The 17,965-nt window shown below is 43.7% G+C and overlaps 1 protein-coding gene across 21 annotated transcripts in view; it reads left to right on the top strand.

Annotated features, from left to right (window-relative positions):
* The window catches only part of FHOD3 (formin homology 2 domain containing 3), a 315,286-nt gene that overhangs the window by 215,644 nt on the left and 81,677 nt on the right, over positions 1-17,965 (top strand). For 6 of the 21 annotated variants that reach the window (XM_088655944.1, XM_060282209.2, XM_060282212.2 and 3 more), the window contains exons 8-13: positions 1,260-1,354; positions 4,274-4,417; positions 6,281-6,513; positions 9,924-10,022; positions 12,730-13,092; positions 14,553-14,630. In XM_088655944.1, the coding sequence (XP_088512070.1) occupies positions 1,260-1,354; positions 4,274-4,417; positions 6,281-6,513; positions 9,924-10,022; positions 12,730-13,092; positions 14,553-14,630 (1,012 nt within the window). The remainder of the gene's footprint in view (positions 1-1,259; positions 1,355-4,273; positions 4,418-6,280; positions 6,514-9,923; positions 10,023-12,729; positions 13,093-14,552; positions 14,631-17,965) is intronic. The other 15 variants (XM_088655950.1, XM_060282217.2, XM_088655949.1 and 12 more) reach the window with 5 other exon arrangements.

The following is a 17,965-nucleotide window of genomic DNA, read 5'->3' as shown; positions in this document are numbered from 1 at the left end:
TTCGCCCAGGGGGATCTTCTCCTCCAGACCACCCTCCCTGCTCCCCACTTAAGGAAAAAGCAAATGGCCACACAGCTACTTTGGCTTCTGCTCCCCCATAATTATTATTATATTATATTATATTATATTATATTTTATTTTATTTTATTTTATTTTATTTTATTTTATTTTATTTTATTTTATTTTATTTATTTATACACCGCCCATCTGGCTGGGTTTCCCCAGCCACTCTGGGCGGCTTACAACAGAAACAGGTAGGTAGCCGTGTTGGTCTGAGTCGAAGCAAAATAAAAAAATTCCTTCAGTAGCACCTTAAAGACCAACTAAGTTTATATTTTGGTATGAGCTTTCGTGTGCATGCACACTTCTTCAGATACGAAGAAGTATCTGAAGAAGTGTGCATGCACACGAAAGCTCATACCAAAATATAAACTTAGTTGGTCTTTAAGGTGCTACTGAAGGAATTTTTTTATTTTGTTACAACAGAAAAATTAAATAAAACCATTAAACATTAAAAGCCTCCCTAAACAGGGCTGCCTTCAGATGTCTTCTAAAAATCTGGTAGCTGTTTTTCTCTTTGACATCTGATGGGAGGGCGTTCCACAGGACAGGCGCCACTACCGAGAAGGCCCTCTGCCTGGTTTCCTGCAACTTGGCTTCTCGCAACGAGGGAACCGTCAGAAGGCCCTCGGTACTGGACCTCAGTGTCCGGGTAGAACGATGGGGGTGGAGATGCTCCTTCAGGTATACTGGACCGAGGCCATTTAGGGCTTTAAAGGTCAGCACCAACACTTTGAACTGTGCTCGGAAACATTACCTGCCTCTTCCTCTCTGTGGCAGTATGGATTGGGTCCAATCACCACTGCAGTTGACGGAGGGGGGAGATAGACTGCCTGCTTCCTCTCCTCACCCTTGTCAGTTCTCACTTGTCTCCTTTGCACCGCAAGGGGAAGGCAGGTGAGTGAGCATGCAAGGAGCAATGGGGAGAAGGAGAAGCAGAGGCCAGGGGGATTTCACTGGTGGATCCCTTTCCACCTGCTATGTTGACCCACTAACATCAGTCATGCTCAGTAGGATTTGTTTCCACATACCAAATGCAAAGCGTTGAACTGTGTCAAATGCTCAATCCTTATTTGTACTACAGTATTATTCACATCTGCACTGAACCATTCATTTGGCATCTACCTCTGCATCGTGGGACCCCAGTTGTGTGATATGCTTTGATCTTCTTGCCTAATAGGTTTTTGTTCCCCTTTTAGGTCTCAAGCTATGGTCCAATGTTATGGAGATCCTGGAAGAAAAGGATGGGGTTGACACAGAACTTCTAGTTTACGCAATGACTTTAGTGAACAAGGTTTGTTTTAAATTTGGATTTATGTATTTGGACGTATAGCGCAAAACTTCCTATGGCAGCTGACCCTGATGTTTGAAAACATGCTTTTAAAATGTCCCTAACATTCCAATTAAAAGACAATTTAAAAGGCTTAAAAACAATAATAAATAGTTGTTCCACTGCAAAAAAGCCACAAATGTAAATATGATGTATATGCTTGTGAGAAAAAACTTAGCTAACAGCTGTTAATTGTTGAATGATATCAAATAAGAAAATGTATTTTTTTATTTTAAAAAAATTAAAAGAACACCCGACCTTCCACTATTTCCTGGGAAAGACAGTATACATTTAGGATGAAAAATGTACTGATACCTCAGGGCTTTGCATAACAGTTGAGTGTTGCTGAAACTTGTCTGTTTAAGGCTATGGGTTTATTTGATGTAATGGTGCCAGGAGAGCCATGTACTTTGTGCCTTTAAGTTTCTTGGTGGGGTCACCTCTCACAGCCGTATCAGTGACATCATAGAAGGATGCTGGTTACCTCACACCATGTACTGTGACTTCATTTGAGATAGTTTCATGTACTGTGCCTAACACAGCTTCAGATATACTTGAGCTGCCTTTTAGCATGGATGATCAGGAGAGAGTTGATTAGACACATGGTATTATGCGAAGAGTGGGACGCGGGTGGCGCTGTGGGTTAAACCACAGAGCCTAGGGCTTGCCGATCAGAAGGTCAGCAGTTCGAATCCCCACGACGGGGTGAGCTCCCGTTGCTCAGTCCCAGCTCCTGCCAACTTAGCAGTTCGAAAGCACATCAAAGTGCAAGTAGATAAATAGGTACCGCTCCGGTGGGAAGATAAACAGCATTTCCGTGTGCTGCTCTGGTTCGCCAGAAGCAGCTTTGTCATGCTGGCCACATGACCTGGAAGCTCCCTTGGCCAATAATGCAAGATGAGCGCCGCAACCCCAGAGTCGGTCATGACTGGACCTAATGGTCAGGGGTCCCTTTACCTTTACCTTCATTATGCGAAGAACCAGCTGAAACTACCTCTAAGTGTTGTGCTGAATGTTTGCTTCTGTTCTGTTTCGAGCAATGGCCTCAGCAGCAAGGTTACAGCGGTAAGGACCCTGGACAGTTCCCTGCAGGCCTCAGGCTGGACGCACCATAAATCCAGATGTTCTTTCAGTGGCCGTCACCTTCAGATTGAGCTTTAAATGAGAGCTATAGCTCTATCCCAGTAGTTTGCTTTCTGTGAGAGAAGCCCTGCCTTCTTTAGCAGTCAACTTCAACTGAGTTAGGAAAACTGGTTCTGCTAGGGGGTAGGAGAAACAATCTTCCAAGTCAGAAGAGGGCGACCCAATATCAGAAGAGGGCGACCCAAGTCAGAAGAGGGCGACCCAGAAGAGGGCGATTTGATATCTCGCTTTATCACTACCCGAAGGAGTCTCAAAGCGGCTAACAATCTCCTTTCCCCTCCTCCCCCCCACAACAGACACCCTGTGAGGTGGGTGGGGCTGAGAGACTTCAGAGAAGTGTGACTAGCCCAAGGTCACCCAGCAGCTGCATGTGGAGGAGCGGAGACGTGAACCCGGTTCCCCAGATTACAAGTCTACCACTCTTAACCACTACACCACACTGGCTCTCGACCACAGTAGGTTCATTTTGTCCAAGCACTTCTGGTGTACTATGTACACTTGGGGCTGCTCTTGAAGACAATTTCCTCTCCTACTCTTAATCCGTGGCCTCGTCCCCAAGGGTCATGACACCTTCCTGATACTGAGTACCTCATGTAGGCTGATGTCACGATCTCCTCGGTGCCTTTGGGCCCAGGATGGCAAACCATGGAGGATAGAACGAGGAGAGAGGCAAGGAGGAATGCGGGGAGACTGGAACAGGTGGAATACATTTTCTCCTTCTGAACACATCTGGCTCCAGTGTTGACACACGAGTCCCAGCTCTCTCCCCATCCTAGTTCAACTGGACTCAAGCTGTGCCAGTTACAGTTTTGATGAAACGCACACACAATAAACTTCCTCTGTGGAATTGCTACCAGAAACCCAAGGCTGACTACTGAAGCCAAGGACTTTCCCTGCTTTTTGTAACTTGAGGCAACACTCTCTGGCCCTCCTCCCTACCACCATATATGGTGTCATCTGAGATCCACCAAGAGGTCATAGGGACTCTTTCTACCGAGCATCCTTGTGGGGAAAATAAAGGGACTTTGTTATTCTACTTTCTAAAAGTGCCATGTAACACACACAAAATCTGCCTATGAACTTGAATACAGATGATGCCTGGCAACCCCTCCCCCCTTGGGGTAAACCTCATTCAACGGTGAATCCAATAATATCTCCCCCAAAGCCATAGAAGCAGAATCGTAATCAGGAATAAGGTTTTTATATTTATAAAATATAAATACCTCTTTGCCCCCCCTTCCCTGTACCTTATATCTTGTCATTCTCAGCTCTTTCAGAAGTCAGAGACTTCTGCAGATCAGTCCTAAGGGTACATACAAGAAAGGCAGTTTCATCAAGTTTAAGTGAAACTTACTCTTACAAAGTGTGCCTAGAATAGCAGTCTTAGAGCCTAACCCATCCATGCCCTCTCATAAGAAAATCAGTACCGCTTACCTAGTTATGTGTAGGACTGAAGCCTAGTGATAAATTGTTACTTGAAGAATAATGCAGTCAAAGTTAAACAGTTTAAAGCCCTTTTGATTTTCAGTTGGAGAATTGCATATTCTAAAGTTCTCTGCCAGAAATCAGTGGTATTCAAGAACCTGTGCCTTTGTCTGGATCATGTCCTTGTTGTCTGTGACAATTTGTTAATGTTTCTGTCGCCAAGTATTGAATCTTTCTTTCTGATCAGCGCGGTTGACATATGTGTAATTTGTTTTGGAGAAAGAAGCCTGAAATGCTTTGCCTTTTGACTTTCAGACACTGTCTGGCTTGCCGGACCAGGATTCCTTCTACGATGTTGTTGACTGTCTGGAAGAACTGGGGATAGAAGGCATCTCCCAGAGACATTTGAATAAGAAAGGAGCAGACTTGGACTTAATAGAGCAGTTCAACATTTATGAGGTAACAGAACATGCCCTGCTCTCTGCATCTTGCAACTCGGGGGAGGGGGGATGTGACCAGGGTAATATTAGTCTCGTTACTTTTATTTGAAAAGTCAAACATCTGGTTATGCTACACAGTGACGGTGTAGGGTATTTAATAGTAAAACACACATCATATAATAATAATTCATGGTTAAAAAAAATGGAAGAAAATATGAATATGTTTATGGTCCCTTTGAATGTGCTCTTGTAGGCAATTAAACTATTTTAATGCTGATAATTTCACATCCAATGTAAAAGCGTCCAGTATTCAAAAAAGGCTCAGCTCAAGAGTGCTGCACCTGCGATTATTCTCCATCTTGATGGCCCTTCGAGCCCATTTTCATGAGTTTCATGAGTTTAGATTGGATTAATTATTGAGCTTGTGTAGCATCATTTATTATTTATCATCATTTATTATTTATACCCAGCCACTCTGGGCGGCTCACAACAGAATATTCAAAACACAATAAAGCATCAAAAATTTAAAAAATTCCTAAACTTCCCTAAGCTATTGATTACTTTACATCTTCATGTAAAGTGATCAATACTGTAGTAGAATACTTATGTGAAGGATAGAATATGAATGGGAAAGACAGAATACAGTGGTCCCTCGACTTACGAATTTAATCCGTTCTGAATGCACATTCGTAGGTCGAAAAATTTGTAAGTCGAAAAAAGCGGTTTCCTATAGGAATGCATTGGGAACGGAAAAATTCGTAAGTCGAGAAAAAACCCTCTAAACCGCAACGGTTTTCCTTTCGGATGTCGAAAAAAACGTAACTGTGCGGCCATATTTTTTTTTCATTCGTAACTCAAAATTTCGTAAATTTCGTAAGTCGAGTACTTTGTAAGTCGAGTGACCACTGTATGAGCTTCTCAGTACTGAAAAAAACCCTTTCATACTTTGTTAACTGAGTGCTATGCACTATGAAAGAACACCTCTCTGTTAATGCATCTGAAATTACTTTACTTTATTTAGTTAGAAAGTAGTAATTATTTAGTATTTACCTATTTAGTAATAAATCCTCCTCTGGAAAACATTAAGCTACATTCTCTGCCTTTGAAATGCTGGAGATCTTAGGTTTGTAAGCATTCATAACAGAAAAAAGTTCTGAAAGACCCAACAGAGATGCCTTCTCCACTCCCTTGGGGAAGTGGTACTTTTTGACCACCCTCCCATTCTGGCAGGCACAATCCAGCCCATCTGAGAGGGGAGTGACTAGGACTGAACTGCCATCTGAGGAAGAAAAGGTCCCTGGTATATTGAATTGGGGTAGATGGCTGGGAAATGGGAGTTGCAGGGTATCCCTCTCACATCTCAGTTGGTAAGGGAAAATAAAGCCCTCTTGTTCACAGACACTGACCTCTTCACCATAGCTGTCAAGTCTCCCGTTTTCCCCAGGAAATCCCCATTTTTCCAGCTGTTCCTAGCTGAAAAAAACGCAGCATCAAAAGTCACTTCTGAGCATGCTCCGCCCAGTTCCAAAATGGCGGCAGCGCTACTTCCGGTCTGCTATTTCCGGCCCAGTCCCTTATTTCTCTGACAGCAACTTGGTAGGTATGTTCTTCACCCTGGCTGGACATTCCAGTACCTGTGGGTATTCCAGCATCTGTCTCTTGTTTCCATGTGGTCTCTGATATTTCCAGCAGCGATGGGAGCAGAAGGCACATCTTCTGAACTGCACATAAGCGAACAAACAGATTGCACAGAAGTGCTTTGCGAGGCCAGGTAGCTCCAAACGACCCAGCGAGTGAGGCACACATGAATTAGTATAGGACTGGGGACGGCATTTGCCATTGTGCCGCCCACGGCATTCCTTTTAATTCTTAATTCTTTCAGATGACCCTGAGGCATGAGGATGGCGATAACAATGGGGAGCCCCCTCCCAGTGGCCGCAGAGATCGAAGAAGATCCAGCTTTGGCTGCAATGAACGAAGGGGGCTGGAACGGAGGAGGAGCCGGAGGCATTCTGTGCAGAGCGAGAAGAAGACATTATCTGCCCCTCCGAGCCCCTCTCCTCAAGCAAGCCTTGGGGGTAGCCATGGGCAGGGCGTCGAAAGCCTCAGTGAGAAGTGAGTGCAGGAAATGCTCCTTGTTTCTCCCTGCTTTGTACCTTTCTGTTTCATTCTTGTCCCGCAATGATGGGATGTGGGAGCCTGCAGTGTGCATTCAAATGAGGCTCCCCTGCATGCTTTTCAGGTGTCTGATTGCACCTGGGAAGAAAAGGCCCCCCCTGCCCCCCCACCCAGCTTTGCAGCTGTTTTCCAAGTCTGTCCCCTTCCTTGGCAGATGGAAAATAGTGTTACATAGAAACAGCTTTCATATTATTAACAAAGCTGTAAATTCATTTTAGGAGTTTTGTCTCTCGACACCTGCTTAGGTTTTAAGGGAAGCAGCTACTCTCCGGCACACACTGGATAGTTTTCTTCATTATCTCTTCATTTAGGCTTTGTGGCCGCATCAAGATTGTTGCTTCTATAGGTATCAAACTATCTCTGTCTTTCCCAATGTTGTTGTTGTTGTTGTTGCTGTTGCTGCTGCTGCTGCTGGCATCTGTCTCTCTCAGGAGACACTGGAGGAATGTGCTTTTGTGGGTGAAGTCATCCTGTTTGAGACTTACAGCGCCTGCTGTGGCTGTGGAGACCGATATGGGAGAGACATGTTTTGTTGCAGCTGGGGCAGATGAAGGGGTCCGCTTGTGCCGAAGCAGATGCGCCATGGCGTGCGTTCTCTCAAAACTCTCAGCAGTGATTCTTCATGCTGTGGATACATGGCCTTGGCCAATGAGGGTGTGAGAAACTGTGCAAAGTCTTGCGCATCTCCCGAGCTGCCAAGCATGAGTTTTTGAATCCACACAGTGTATTCATCTAATTTTTCTTTTCTTTGCAGAGGACCTGTAGTGACAACAGAGTCTTTTTTCCAGGTTTCCGAGTATGATCGGAGGAGTAAAGATGCTTCTCTTTAAAATGAATGTGACAGGCATAACATCTCTGTGTGGTGTAATATCATTACGGGCCAAACTGGATGTGACACTAAATTTGCTGCTTTTGTTGTTCACAATTATTAGCAGATGCAGAGGGGGTGGTTTTTGTTGTGGACAGCGAGAGGGGGCTTTAACCTTTTCCTCCCCCACTACAGTCCCAATGAAAATTATTTATTGTTTTTATTAATTATTAAATTTAAATACTGCCCTATACCCGGAGGTATATGGGCCCTGCAGCTGCTATTAGCTTTGATTGTTCATTTCAGTGAGATGGAAGCTATACAGAGACTTGGCCTTTCTGAAGGCGAATTCAGATATTGTCTCTTAATGACAGCCAATACAGGAACCACTTGTGTGCCTCTTTGCTCACTTAATAACGTACAAAAAGCAATAATGTAGCATTCAGATCAGCTCTCACTGTGGTTGGATCTAAGTCTAGTGTATGTGAATCTGACTGTGAATGAGAACTCCTTAAATCAGGCTTCCTCCACCTCAGCCCTCCAGATGTTTTTGGCCTACAACTCCCATGATGTCAGGAGTATGGGCAGGAGTCAGGCTCTGGGGCCTGTAGTGCTTTGCAGGACTGGGGCCTGCTTCAGCTTGTGCTGGAGAAGCAAGGAGTGGCCACTCAGGTGAGGCCACTTGATACCTCACTGCACCTGGTGGCAGGAGCTGGGAGGGATAAAAGCTCAGCATTTTCCTTCAGCTCTTTGACACAGCAACGCTATCCCTGCCTTGTTGCATCTGGCTTCCTGTTCCTTGATTCTTCACCTTGCTCCTCGACCCTTGGACCTTCGCCTTGCCGACGCCTTGCTCCTTGACCTTTGCCTTTGTGACTCCTTGCTCCTCAACCTTCAGACCTTCGCCTTTGTGACACCCTGCTTCCCGACCTTCGGTTCTTCGACCCTGCGACTTCCTGCTGCTTGACCGCAGCCCCACGCAACCTGAACTCCTGTTCCTGCTTCCACTCTGCCATCTTGCCTCTGGTCCTGATGTCCTGAGTCGGAACTGCTACCTCCCACCAACCAGACCGTGACACATGGTCCCTAGCTAGCAGGACCAGTGGTCGGGGATGATGGGAATTGTAGTCTCAAAACATCCATGGGCCGAGGTTGAGGAAGCCTGCCTTAAATACTACATTATTAGGAAGTATACATAGATGATCTCCAGAGCAGTGTGATGACTAATTGCTATGATATTGGACTTGGGCCAGTCAGACTTCCATTCAAATCCCAGCTCAGCTACGAAGCAAATGACTCTGCCACTAACCAGCTATTCCTGCAAGTCTTCCAAGTTATTCCTCCTTAATCTCAGAGATTATTAGGATCTGAGGCTCCAGTGGCCTGGTACTCTTGGCTAAGCTTCTGTTGAGCCTTCTCCTCTCTTCTATGCAGCTGCCCCTGAGTTCACTGAGTCCACTACCTTTGTAATGCTGCCCATTTATCTATTTCTTGCCTCTCAATCAAATATTTTCAAGGTGGCTGGACAAGAGGTCCTCTTGCACCTCACATGCTTCTATCCCGAAGCCTGCCGCTCCACTCCATGCTCCCAGTAAGTAGCTGAGAATTCACAGAGAGGCTGTGAGGGATTTCCTCCATGCGTGCAGAGTCACATGTACACAGGCTTCGTGCCCAAGGGAGGGGGAAGATTGTGTTCAAAGCTTTTTGATCAGCATGGGGTCAAATTGCCTGCTTTTCCAAGCCTAGGCAATAAAACCATGGGCTGCAGCATTTAGACTGGGCAAGAGGAACTTCAGTAATAAATTGACGGCAGAAGCAGGCGAACTTGGAAGGAAATAAAAATGATACCTACTTACGACTTATAAAACCTTCCTTTTTGATGGAACATTTTCCACTTTATGTTTGTTCACCTGCAAGGAGTTGAAGGAGACGGTTTTTTCCAAGTGCAGCGCAAAGGAGAAACAGATCTGATCTTAAAATATTGAAAAATAGGGAACTAAGTAAAACAGAAAGTGCCTAATAATCAGCTCTCATAAATATTATATACAGTGGTACCTCTACTTACGAATTTAATGCGTTCCAAACGCACATTCGTAAGCCGAAAAAAATTGTAAGTCGAACCCCGTAGGAATGCATTGGGAGAAAAAAATTCGTAAGTCGAAAAAATCCTATCTAAACCGCATCCAAGATGGCGGACGGAGCTCCGTAAGTAGAAACATTCATAAGTAGAGTTATTCGTAAGTAGAGGTACCACTGGGGGGAGGGAGAGAGAGAGAGAGAGAGAGAGAGCGCTAGCAACACAGAGGCAGATGTAGCCCATGTTTACTTCAGTGGAATCAGGAGTGCATCCAGCAATATTGAACAAATATTTCAGTACAGTAAGTCAATGTATTGGTGCTTTAATTATTTCTATCCTTTTCCTTTACTTGTCTCCTGGTTTTATTTGGTTCTGCTGAAGGTATCTGCTCATCTCATTTTTCTCTTCTATATTATGTGTCTCTGTCCATCTGCATGCCTCTTTCCATTGCTTTGGTCCTAGAGAGGAGGAAGAGGAGGAGGAGGAAGAGGAGCAACCAGTCACAGAACCTAATTCAGAGGAGGAGGGGGAGGAAGAGTCCTCTAGGCAGGTCAAAACCAGGTACTAGGGTGGTGCCCTTCCTAACACCTTGAAGAGTGCCTGAACTAAACATCTCACTAACTTTAATAGCTGATAACAGCCCTTCAGAATTTTTGCTCTGTCCTTCTTAAATGTATGATTGAACCCAGAAGCATAATATTCTCTCTTCTTAAATATTTAGTTTAGCATCCTTCCTGTGCCCCCCATGGGCGTAGCTGCCCCCCCTCAATAAGTACAATTCAATACAAATCTGAGGTTTTGCCCCCCCCCCAACAAAAGGCTGTCCCCCTGATAAAAATCCTGGCTACGCCCATACCGCCCCCTCCTACCAGTAGGAAGGTAGCTATTTAAATGTTCTCTTTGTAAATAGAACATGCTTTATTTATCTTTTTATAATGTATACAAAATACAATTGCATAAAATGAAAGGAACATAATGAAATATTGTTGAAGCAGAAAAACATAGAATCCTGGAGCTGGAAGGGACCCCAAGGGCCATATTTCTACTGCGACCCCCCTGCAATGTAGGAAACTCAGCTAAAGCATCCATGACAGATGGCCATCCAACCTCTGCTTAGAAACCTCCAAGGAAGGGGAGAGCCCAGAACCTCCCAAGGGAGATCCATCTTCCATGTATTATAGAATCATAGAATCATAGAGTTGGAAGAGACCACAAGGGCCATCCAGTCCAACCCCCTGCCAAGCAGGAAACACCATCAAAGCATTCTTGACATATTCCTGTCAAGCCTCTGCTTAAAGACTTCCAAAGAAGGAGACTCCACCACACTCCTTGGCAGCAAATTCCACTGCCGAACAGCTCTTACTGTCAGGAAGTTCTTCCTAATGTTTAGGTGGAATCTTCTTTCTTGAAGTTTGAATCCATTGCTCCGTGTCCGCTTCTAACAAGTAAACAACACTTATTTGACCCCCGTTATTTGACACAGAGGGGGAAACCTAAAGGTACAGTCCAAAAGGCACACAGGGAGTTCTGTATATATGGGATAATTTTAAAAAGCAAGTGGTCCTCACTCACCTGGTGCAAAAAGATCTTGTCATCCAGAGGAGCCCTGGCCGCCTAGATAAAACACTATATCCCCACATACTGGGAGTAAGGCTCGCTGACCTCAATGTGGCTTTCTTCTGCGTAGACATTTCATTATTTGCTAGATGCGAGCCAGTAGCTGCAAATGACCCTACTCAGCTAGGGCTAGCTAGTAAAGATCAAAGAGCAAGTCAGAACTGGAGGAGACTCAAGAAGACTCTTGCTCAAGCATAGCTCAGCTGAAAGTCGAAGCTCACCGTTAATATTGCTGGCCAGAGACGGCACTGGTTTGGATACCCAGTCAAAGATCTCCCAGACCTGCAAAGGTCAATCCGTTTAATTTCCCCCATCGGTTATCCTTTTCGGTTATAGGCCAAAGCCTCATGCTCCATTTACCTGCTTGCAGAGTAGCTAGACTTTTAAACGTGTGTGAATCAGAGTGGGCCCCTTTCCCTCCTCAAAAACATTTGATTCCCAGTTCAACCATCAAGTAAGGTTGATTTGGTTCCCTACCTTGTTCCCAATGTAGATCTTCACCCATACTCTTGTTCTTGATTGTTGACCTTTGCTCCCTCCCCACCCATCCAGTGTTCCTGGTGTTGAGCCTCACTCCCTTGTTCCTGTTGGTTGCTCCAGATATTGATCTTTATTTTCCCCCCCTTCTCTCCCCTTCTTCCCTTCGGGGGGTGGGTGGCTGGGCCGAAAACCATTTTGTGGTTTACTTTCATACTAGAACACAAAGCAAATGATGATTAATTCAATATATGGATAATTTATATTAAATTGTTTAGGGATATAAAGTATTTTAATTGAAACTGGAGATAATACAGGGTCTGTTATCAATGATATGCACCCCTTTAAATCTTTTATTTGGTACATTCATCTTTCTTTCTTTATGTTTTCCTTGAGCATTACTTTGTTTCATCTAACACAACATTAATTCCATCTTTTAATATAGCATAAACTATTTATATTATAAAATTCACATGGAATGCTTTATTGTGTGGTTCCCCACCACCTAACATTTCCCTTTAATTGTCCAAGAGTTTGCTACTGGCATATGACACCTCCCACACTCATAAATATGTCAAATAAATTTGTCAAATATTTCACTCTGCTATTTGGTAACATTTAAAACAGACGCCTTAAAATCAACCAAACATTGTTTCCTGATTGGCTGAGCAAAAAGTTATCTTTTAATATTCCTTAGTCTTCGATCCTATTATAGTAAATTATCTTCTGAACAGGTAAAATTGTTACAGCATGATATTAGAGGCGTCATTTCAGCACGCCCCCATGAAACATCTGGAGCTTTTGGATACCTGTTCTGAGAGGCATATAGCAAATTCCCTCATTCTGAAATTCTCTCTCTTAATCTGGTCTTCATTCTGCAGAGAAGAGGCTGAGATGCCCCAGAAATTCCTTGTAGCGGTATTGCAGGGCGCCATTTGGCAATTGTGAGCTGTTCCTCTGCTGCTTTTCAGAGAAATCTGAAGACACCTTGGGAAGAGATCCCAAGAGGCCTCTCCACCTTCCTTACCCTCTCGGGGAAGTTTAGAAGCATACAAGGCATCTAAACTTCTCCTTTTTTTTGTTTCACCATTAACCTATCTATGGAAATGCTTCCATTAATGCCATTTTCTCTCCTCTCCTGTTCTGCCTTTCCTCCCTTCCTTTCCTTTCCCAGAAGGCTTCCAGAAGGACAGGAGGTTGGACATAGTTCACAGAGTTCTGAGACTTCAGCCACCCCAGGTGTATTTTCTCAGGACGAGAGGCTCCCCGTGGGCTTTAGGGCAGAGAATTCACCCAGGAGCTCATCATTCCCTGTGCCTGATCCATTCGCTTCACGCCCTTGTTCTCTCCATTCATCACCCTCATCTGTATCCATCAACTCTTCCCAGAATTCATCATCTGTCACGACAAAGGCATCCCCAACTGTCGATAAATTACCTTACGTCCCACACAGTCCCTTCCATCTGTTCTCCTACGATCTTGAAGCACCTCCAGCAGCTGTTAAAGAGAAGGAAACAGAAGGGGTTAGGGAACACAGGTAGCACTTCTCAAGAGTTTCATAAAATAGTCTGTGAGATAATTGGAATGTTATGTGCAAGAAATATTCTATATCAGGCACGTCCAACTCCCAAGAGACTGCTATCTACTCCCAGTATTAAAAAAACTGGCAGTGATCTACCCATTGTCATTGTCATTGGAGGGAGGAAGAGGATGTGTGGGAAGGGGAGAAAGGCAGAAGTTGTTGAGCTTTTCGGGGGGTTGCTGAGCTATTTTTAGGGGCATGGCAGAGTTGTTGAGCTTGGGGGGGGCAAAAGTTGTCCAGCTTTTTTGGCGGGGGGGGGGGGAGCCAAGAATTAACTACGACACTAACAGGTGCATAAAACAATAAAGCCAACTAATGTCGGAAGCAAACTATAAAAGAACGCCCTTTAGACGCAATGTTGGGACAGAGCAAGGGGGGTGGGGGGAGGAAACATTCATTATACATTGCTTTTAATCCTGCAATTGGTAAGGGTCGCGTGACCGACTGAGATCACTCACCCTGTCGATCGTGGTCGACCTGATGGACATCAGTATTCTATATGAATGGTTATCATGACAGTACATCATTTTGGGTGGTTTCTTACTTGGACTTCTCCTGTCATTATTTTGCCCATTTTACCTCCAAACTTTGTCCCAAGTAGACATTTCAGATCCTGTGCACAGTGGGGGATTGGAAACAAACCAGCCAAGTGTGCCCCCCTTAGCATACCTACCCCTGTTCAAAGTTCATATGTTTGCATTGGACCCTACACACATTCAGCTCAACACATGTAGGCCCCATCTTCATGCTTCGGTATTGTGATACACATACACACTTTTTTAAAAATAATAATACACGTTTTAGTATACTCACTGGGTGAACATCTGTAATTATTCATTATTGCTAATAATAATAACGACTATGAACCTCAAAATTTTGGCACTATCAAAAAACTAAAATAAAAGTTCAGTTCTCTCCCATAGACTCACAATATAATCTACAGTACATCTGGAGCGATGGGACAAAAGGAAGGATTTGAGATCAGTTGATATGAGGTCATGTTATATTTATATTTGTAGGTTCACTCAAGCTCTCCTTTCTCAGCCTTCCCTTACCAAGAGCTCTTTGGCTCTGTCTAGAAAAGCAGTTCCTCACATGCTGAGATTCTTTTTGTACCATTTCTCCCAAAATAGTGGAAAAATCTAGTCTAGAGAGCCTCTCGGTGCAATTGTTCATGGTTTATTCCTTATTTTGTCGTCATTCCTGTGTAACCTCCTGCGGACCATACGCTTGATATCTGAACCATGTATTAGAATTATGTTCTCCTTTTTTCTGTATGCCATAGCAATGTTAACCAAGGTACGACTAAGTGAGCAAACTGCACTTCTTCCATACATATTTCATAGCTGTTTAGTGTGTGTTCTTTTTTCCTTGTCAAACACATCTGTAGTAATTGTTTCTCCTTTCTCCTGCAGTCCTTCTGAAAACCTGCCTGTGAACAAATTTTCTGACTCCTTCGATCCTTTTAATTTCCACTCTTTGTCTTCTCTTAGGTGGGTGATTCTTCTTCATACAGTATTCCTTCCTTGTTATGGGATGCTACTGAATTTAATGTCTTCCTTTCCTTTCCTTTCCTGAGCTTCAGCATTTTGATTCCTTATACCAGAACACTGTCATATACAGTGGTACCTCTGGTTATAAACGCTTCAGGTTACAAACTCCGCTAACCCGGAAGTAGCTGCTCCCGATTGCGAACTTTGCCCCAGGATGCAAACGGAAATCATGCGCCAGAGGCACGCGCGCAGTGGGAGGCCCCATTAGCGAAAGCGCACCTCGGGATAAGAAATGTTCCAGCTTAAGAACGGACCTCTGGAAAAAATTAAGTTCGTAACCAGAGGTACCACTGTAGTCCTGAAAGGACCTTGCTGGTCCAATAAAAAATAATATCAGGCAAGACCACATAGTTAACGCCATGCTTTATTCCCCCCAATATCTTAAGCATTGAATTCATGGACACCAATAGCAAGGTACTGATGTAGCTGGCCCATAGCCAGAAGGGGCGTTGTACAGTCTTTCTTTTCTTTTCTTTTTAAAAGAGGCAAGTTGCTAGGCCTCATGGAATAGAAGATGCAACACAAAATGTGCCAGCAAACCTCTAAGTGATTTCTATTAGATGACCCGGCCTGTTTTAGCCTAGAGGTGACAAGTGAGTTCTCTGGACACCAGGCAACAGGGAATCCCCGAGATCACAAGACCTGCCGTTTTCTCCTGCCCTTAAGTGCACATTTTTCTTTCCTAAAATCAGTCTTATTTTCCAATCACTGGGATATCTGTAGTTCAAAGTTCTACTATTTCCCCCTCATCACCCTCTGCCCTTCCTATCAAGCAGGATGCATCTTCTGTGTGGTGAGTTCAACTGAAATCAGATAAACCCTAAAAGTTATTTCCCCCCCCCACCAAAAATACCATTATACCATTTGTGTGGGTGGATGTTAAAGGACCCACGGGGTGTGACGGGGTGAGCTCCCGTTGCTTGGTCCCAGCTCCTGCCAACCTAGCAGTTCGAAAGCACGTCAAAAATGCAAGTAGATAAATAGGAACCGCTACAGCGGAAAGGTAAACGGCATTTCCATGTGCTGCTCTGGTTTGCCAGAAGTGGCTTTGTCATGCTGGCCACATGACCTGGAAGCTATACGCCGGCTCCCTCGGCCAATAATGCGAGATGAGCGTGCAACCCCAGAGTCGGTCACGACTGGACCTAATGGTCAGGGGTCCCTTTACCTTTACCTTTACCTTTTAAGCATGTATAAGATTGTTAGCATGTAAGTTGCTTAGAGATCATTTGGTTGTGATTTGAGGTATACCTTTAAAACATGTAATCTGATAGATAGTATTTTTATTCCACTTTGGCAGAATGCATGCATGATATTGTGGTGTTAGTATATTTCATGGGTAGGCAAACTAAGGCCCAGGGGCTGGATCCAGCCCAATTGCCTTCTAAATCCGGCCCGTGGACGGTCTGGGAATCAGTGTGTTTTTACATGAGAAGAATGTGTCCTTTTATTTAAATTGCATCTCTGGGTTATTTGTGGGGCATAGGAATTCGTTCATTTTTTATTTTATTTTTTTCAAAATATGGTCCGGCCCCCCACAAGGTCTGAGGGACAGTGGACCGGCGCCCTGCTGAAAAAGTTTGCTGACCCCTGGTATAGTTCCTCAATGCACACCAGCATAGGAGTAGGTTTCAGTGAATCTGACAATTCTGATTTCTCTCAGTTTTTTGTTTTTCTTTTTATGCCCTTAAGTTCAGTTCTCCACATTTACACATCAGTTTAGGATATTTGTTTTTAAGTCCTCGTGAAGATTCATCATCATTCAGATACACATTTTTGTTTGCAATTTTTCCCAATACACACATTATTATAAAGCAATTTCCCCCCAACACCAAATGTTTGTGTGTTATTTTTTACTGTATATTCATTTTTATACACACCTTGCTGCAGTGTATGCATTTTTGTGTGTGTTATTTTATTATTATTATTATTATTATTATTATTATTTATTAAACTGCATTGCAAAATTTTAAATTATGGCTGTGTTTCAGTTTGAGTATTGCTTCGAAAGTGTGAATTAGGTACATTTGTCATTACATGTGAAATGAATCAAATTTCGCCCCCAAAGAATTTCACCCCCATCCCTGCCTGGGAGTAATTTGAATTGAATGTGTGAGACTTATGGTTCTAAGTAAACATGCAATAATCAGGCCGGATTAAGAATGGTTTAAACCTTGGAGTTACGGTCGTGGTGGTGGGGACATTGCCATTGTGCTCAGAGTATTTTTGTTGTTATTTTCTTTTATCAGTGTTGGCAAACTGGTTTTAGTGTGTTGTGCTGTGGTTTTTTAAATTACTGGGATAGGAATGTAGCAATCAAAGCATGGAAGGTGGTGGGAATATTAGTTTTCCTAATTTTGTATCTTTTTAATACCATCACTTTTTCCCAGTGAATGCTACATTACATCTACAGTGGTACCTCGGTTTAAGTACACAATTGGTTCCGGAAGTCTGTACTTAACCTGAAGTGTACTTAACCTGAAGCGAACTTTCCCATTGAAAGTAATGGAAAGTGGATTAATCCGTTCCAGACAGGTCCGCGGAGTACTCAACCTGAAGCGTACTTAACCCAAAGTATGAGTGTAATTGCTTCTGGAAGTCTGTACTTAACCTGAAGTGTACTTAACCTGAAGCGAACTTTCCCATTGAAAGTAATGGAAAGTGGATTAATCCGTTCCAGACGGGTCCGCGGAGTACTCAACCTGAAGCGTACTTAACCCGAAGTATGAGTGTAATTGGTTCTGGAAGTCTGTGCTTAACCTGAAGCGTACTTAACCTGAAGCAAACTTTCCCATTGAAAGTAATGGAAAGTGGATTAATCTGTTCCAGACGGGTCCACGGAGTACTTAAACTGAAAGTACTCAAACCGAGGCGTACATAAACCGAGGTATGACTGTATATGGTTCCAGATCTTCAATTTAAATAGTTTTTAATTTATAAATGTATCTAGTTGCACAAATGTTTTGTGGGTGTTTGTTTTACTCTAACTTTGTGTGGTTTGGCTTACATTGTGTCAGCACTGGGGTTTTGTGCCTTTAACAGCTGTGTGGCAGAGCACGTCTCTTATAGGGAAGGGCAATTATGTGGAAAGCTTCACCTGCTGACGTTCTGTCTGTTAGACATCTTGTTACATGTGTGCGCCCCGTTTTATTTTTGGGCCTTTCACCCTGACCTTCAAAAGATGGCATAAAATTGCACGTGGCAAAGTATGTGCAGATTTTATGCACGTCGGTGGCTTTTGTGAGTTCTTGAGAGAGCCCAATCAATGTATCCAT

Source organism: Zootoca vivipara, chromosome 12 (assembly GCF_965207765.1).
Source record: "Zootoca vivipara chromosome 12, rZooViv2.hap1.1, whole genome shotgun sequence".
Lineage (NCBI taxonomy): Eukaryota > Metazoa > Chordata > Lepidosauria > Squamata > Lacertidae > Zootoca > Zootoca vivipara.
This window is presented reverse-complemented; position numbering and strand designations above follow the sequence as displayed.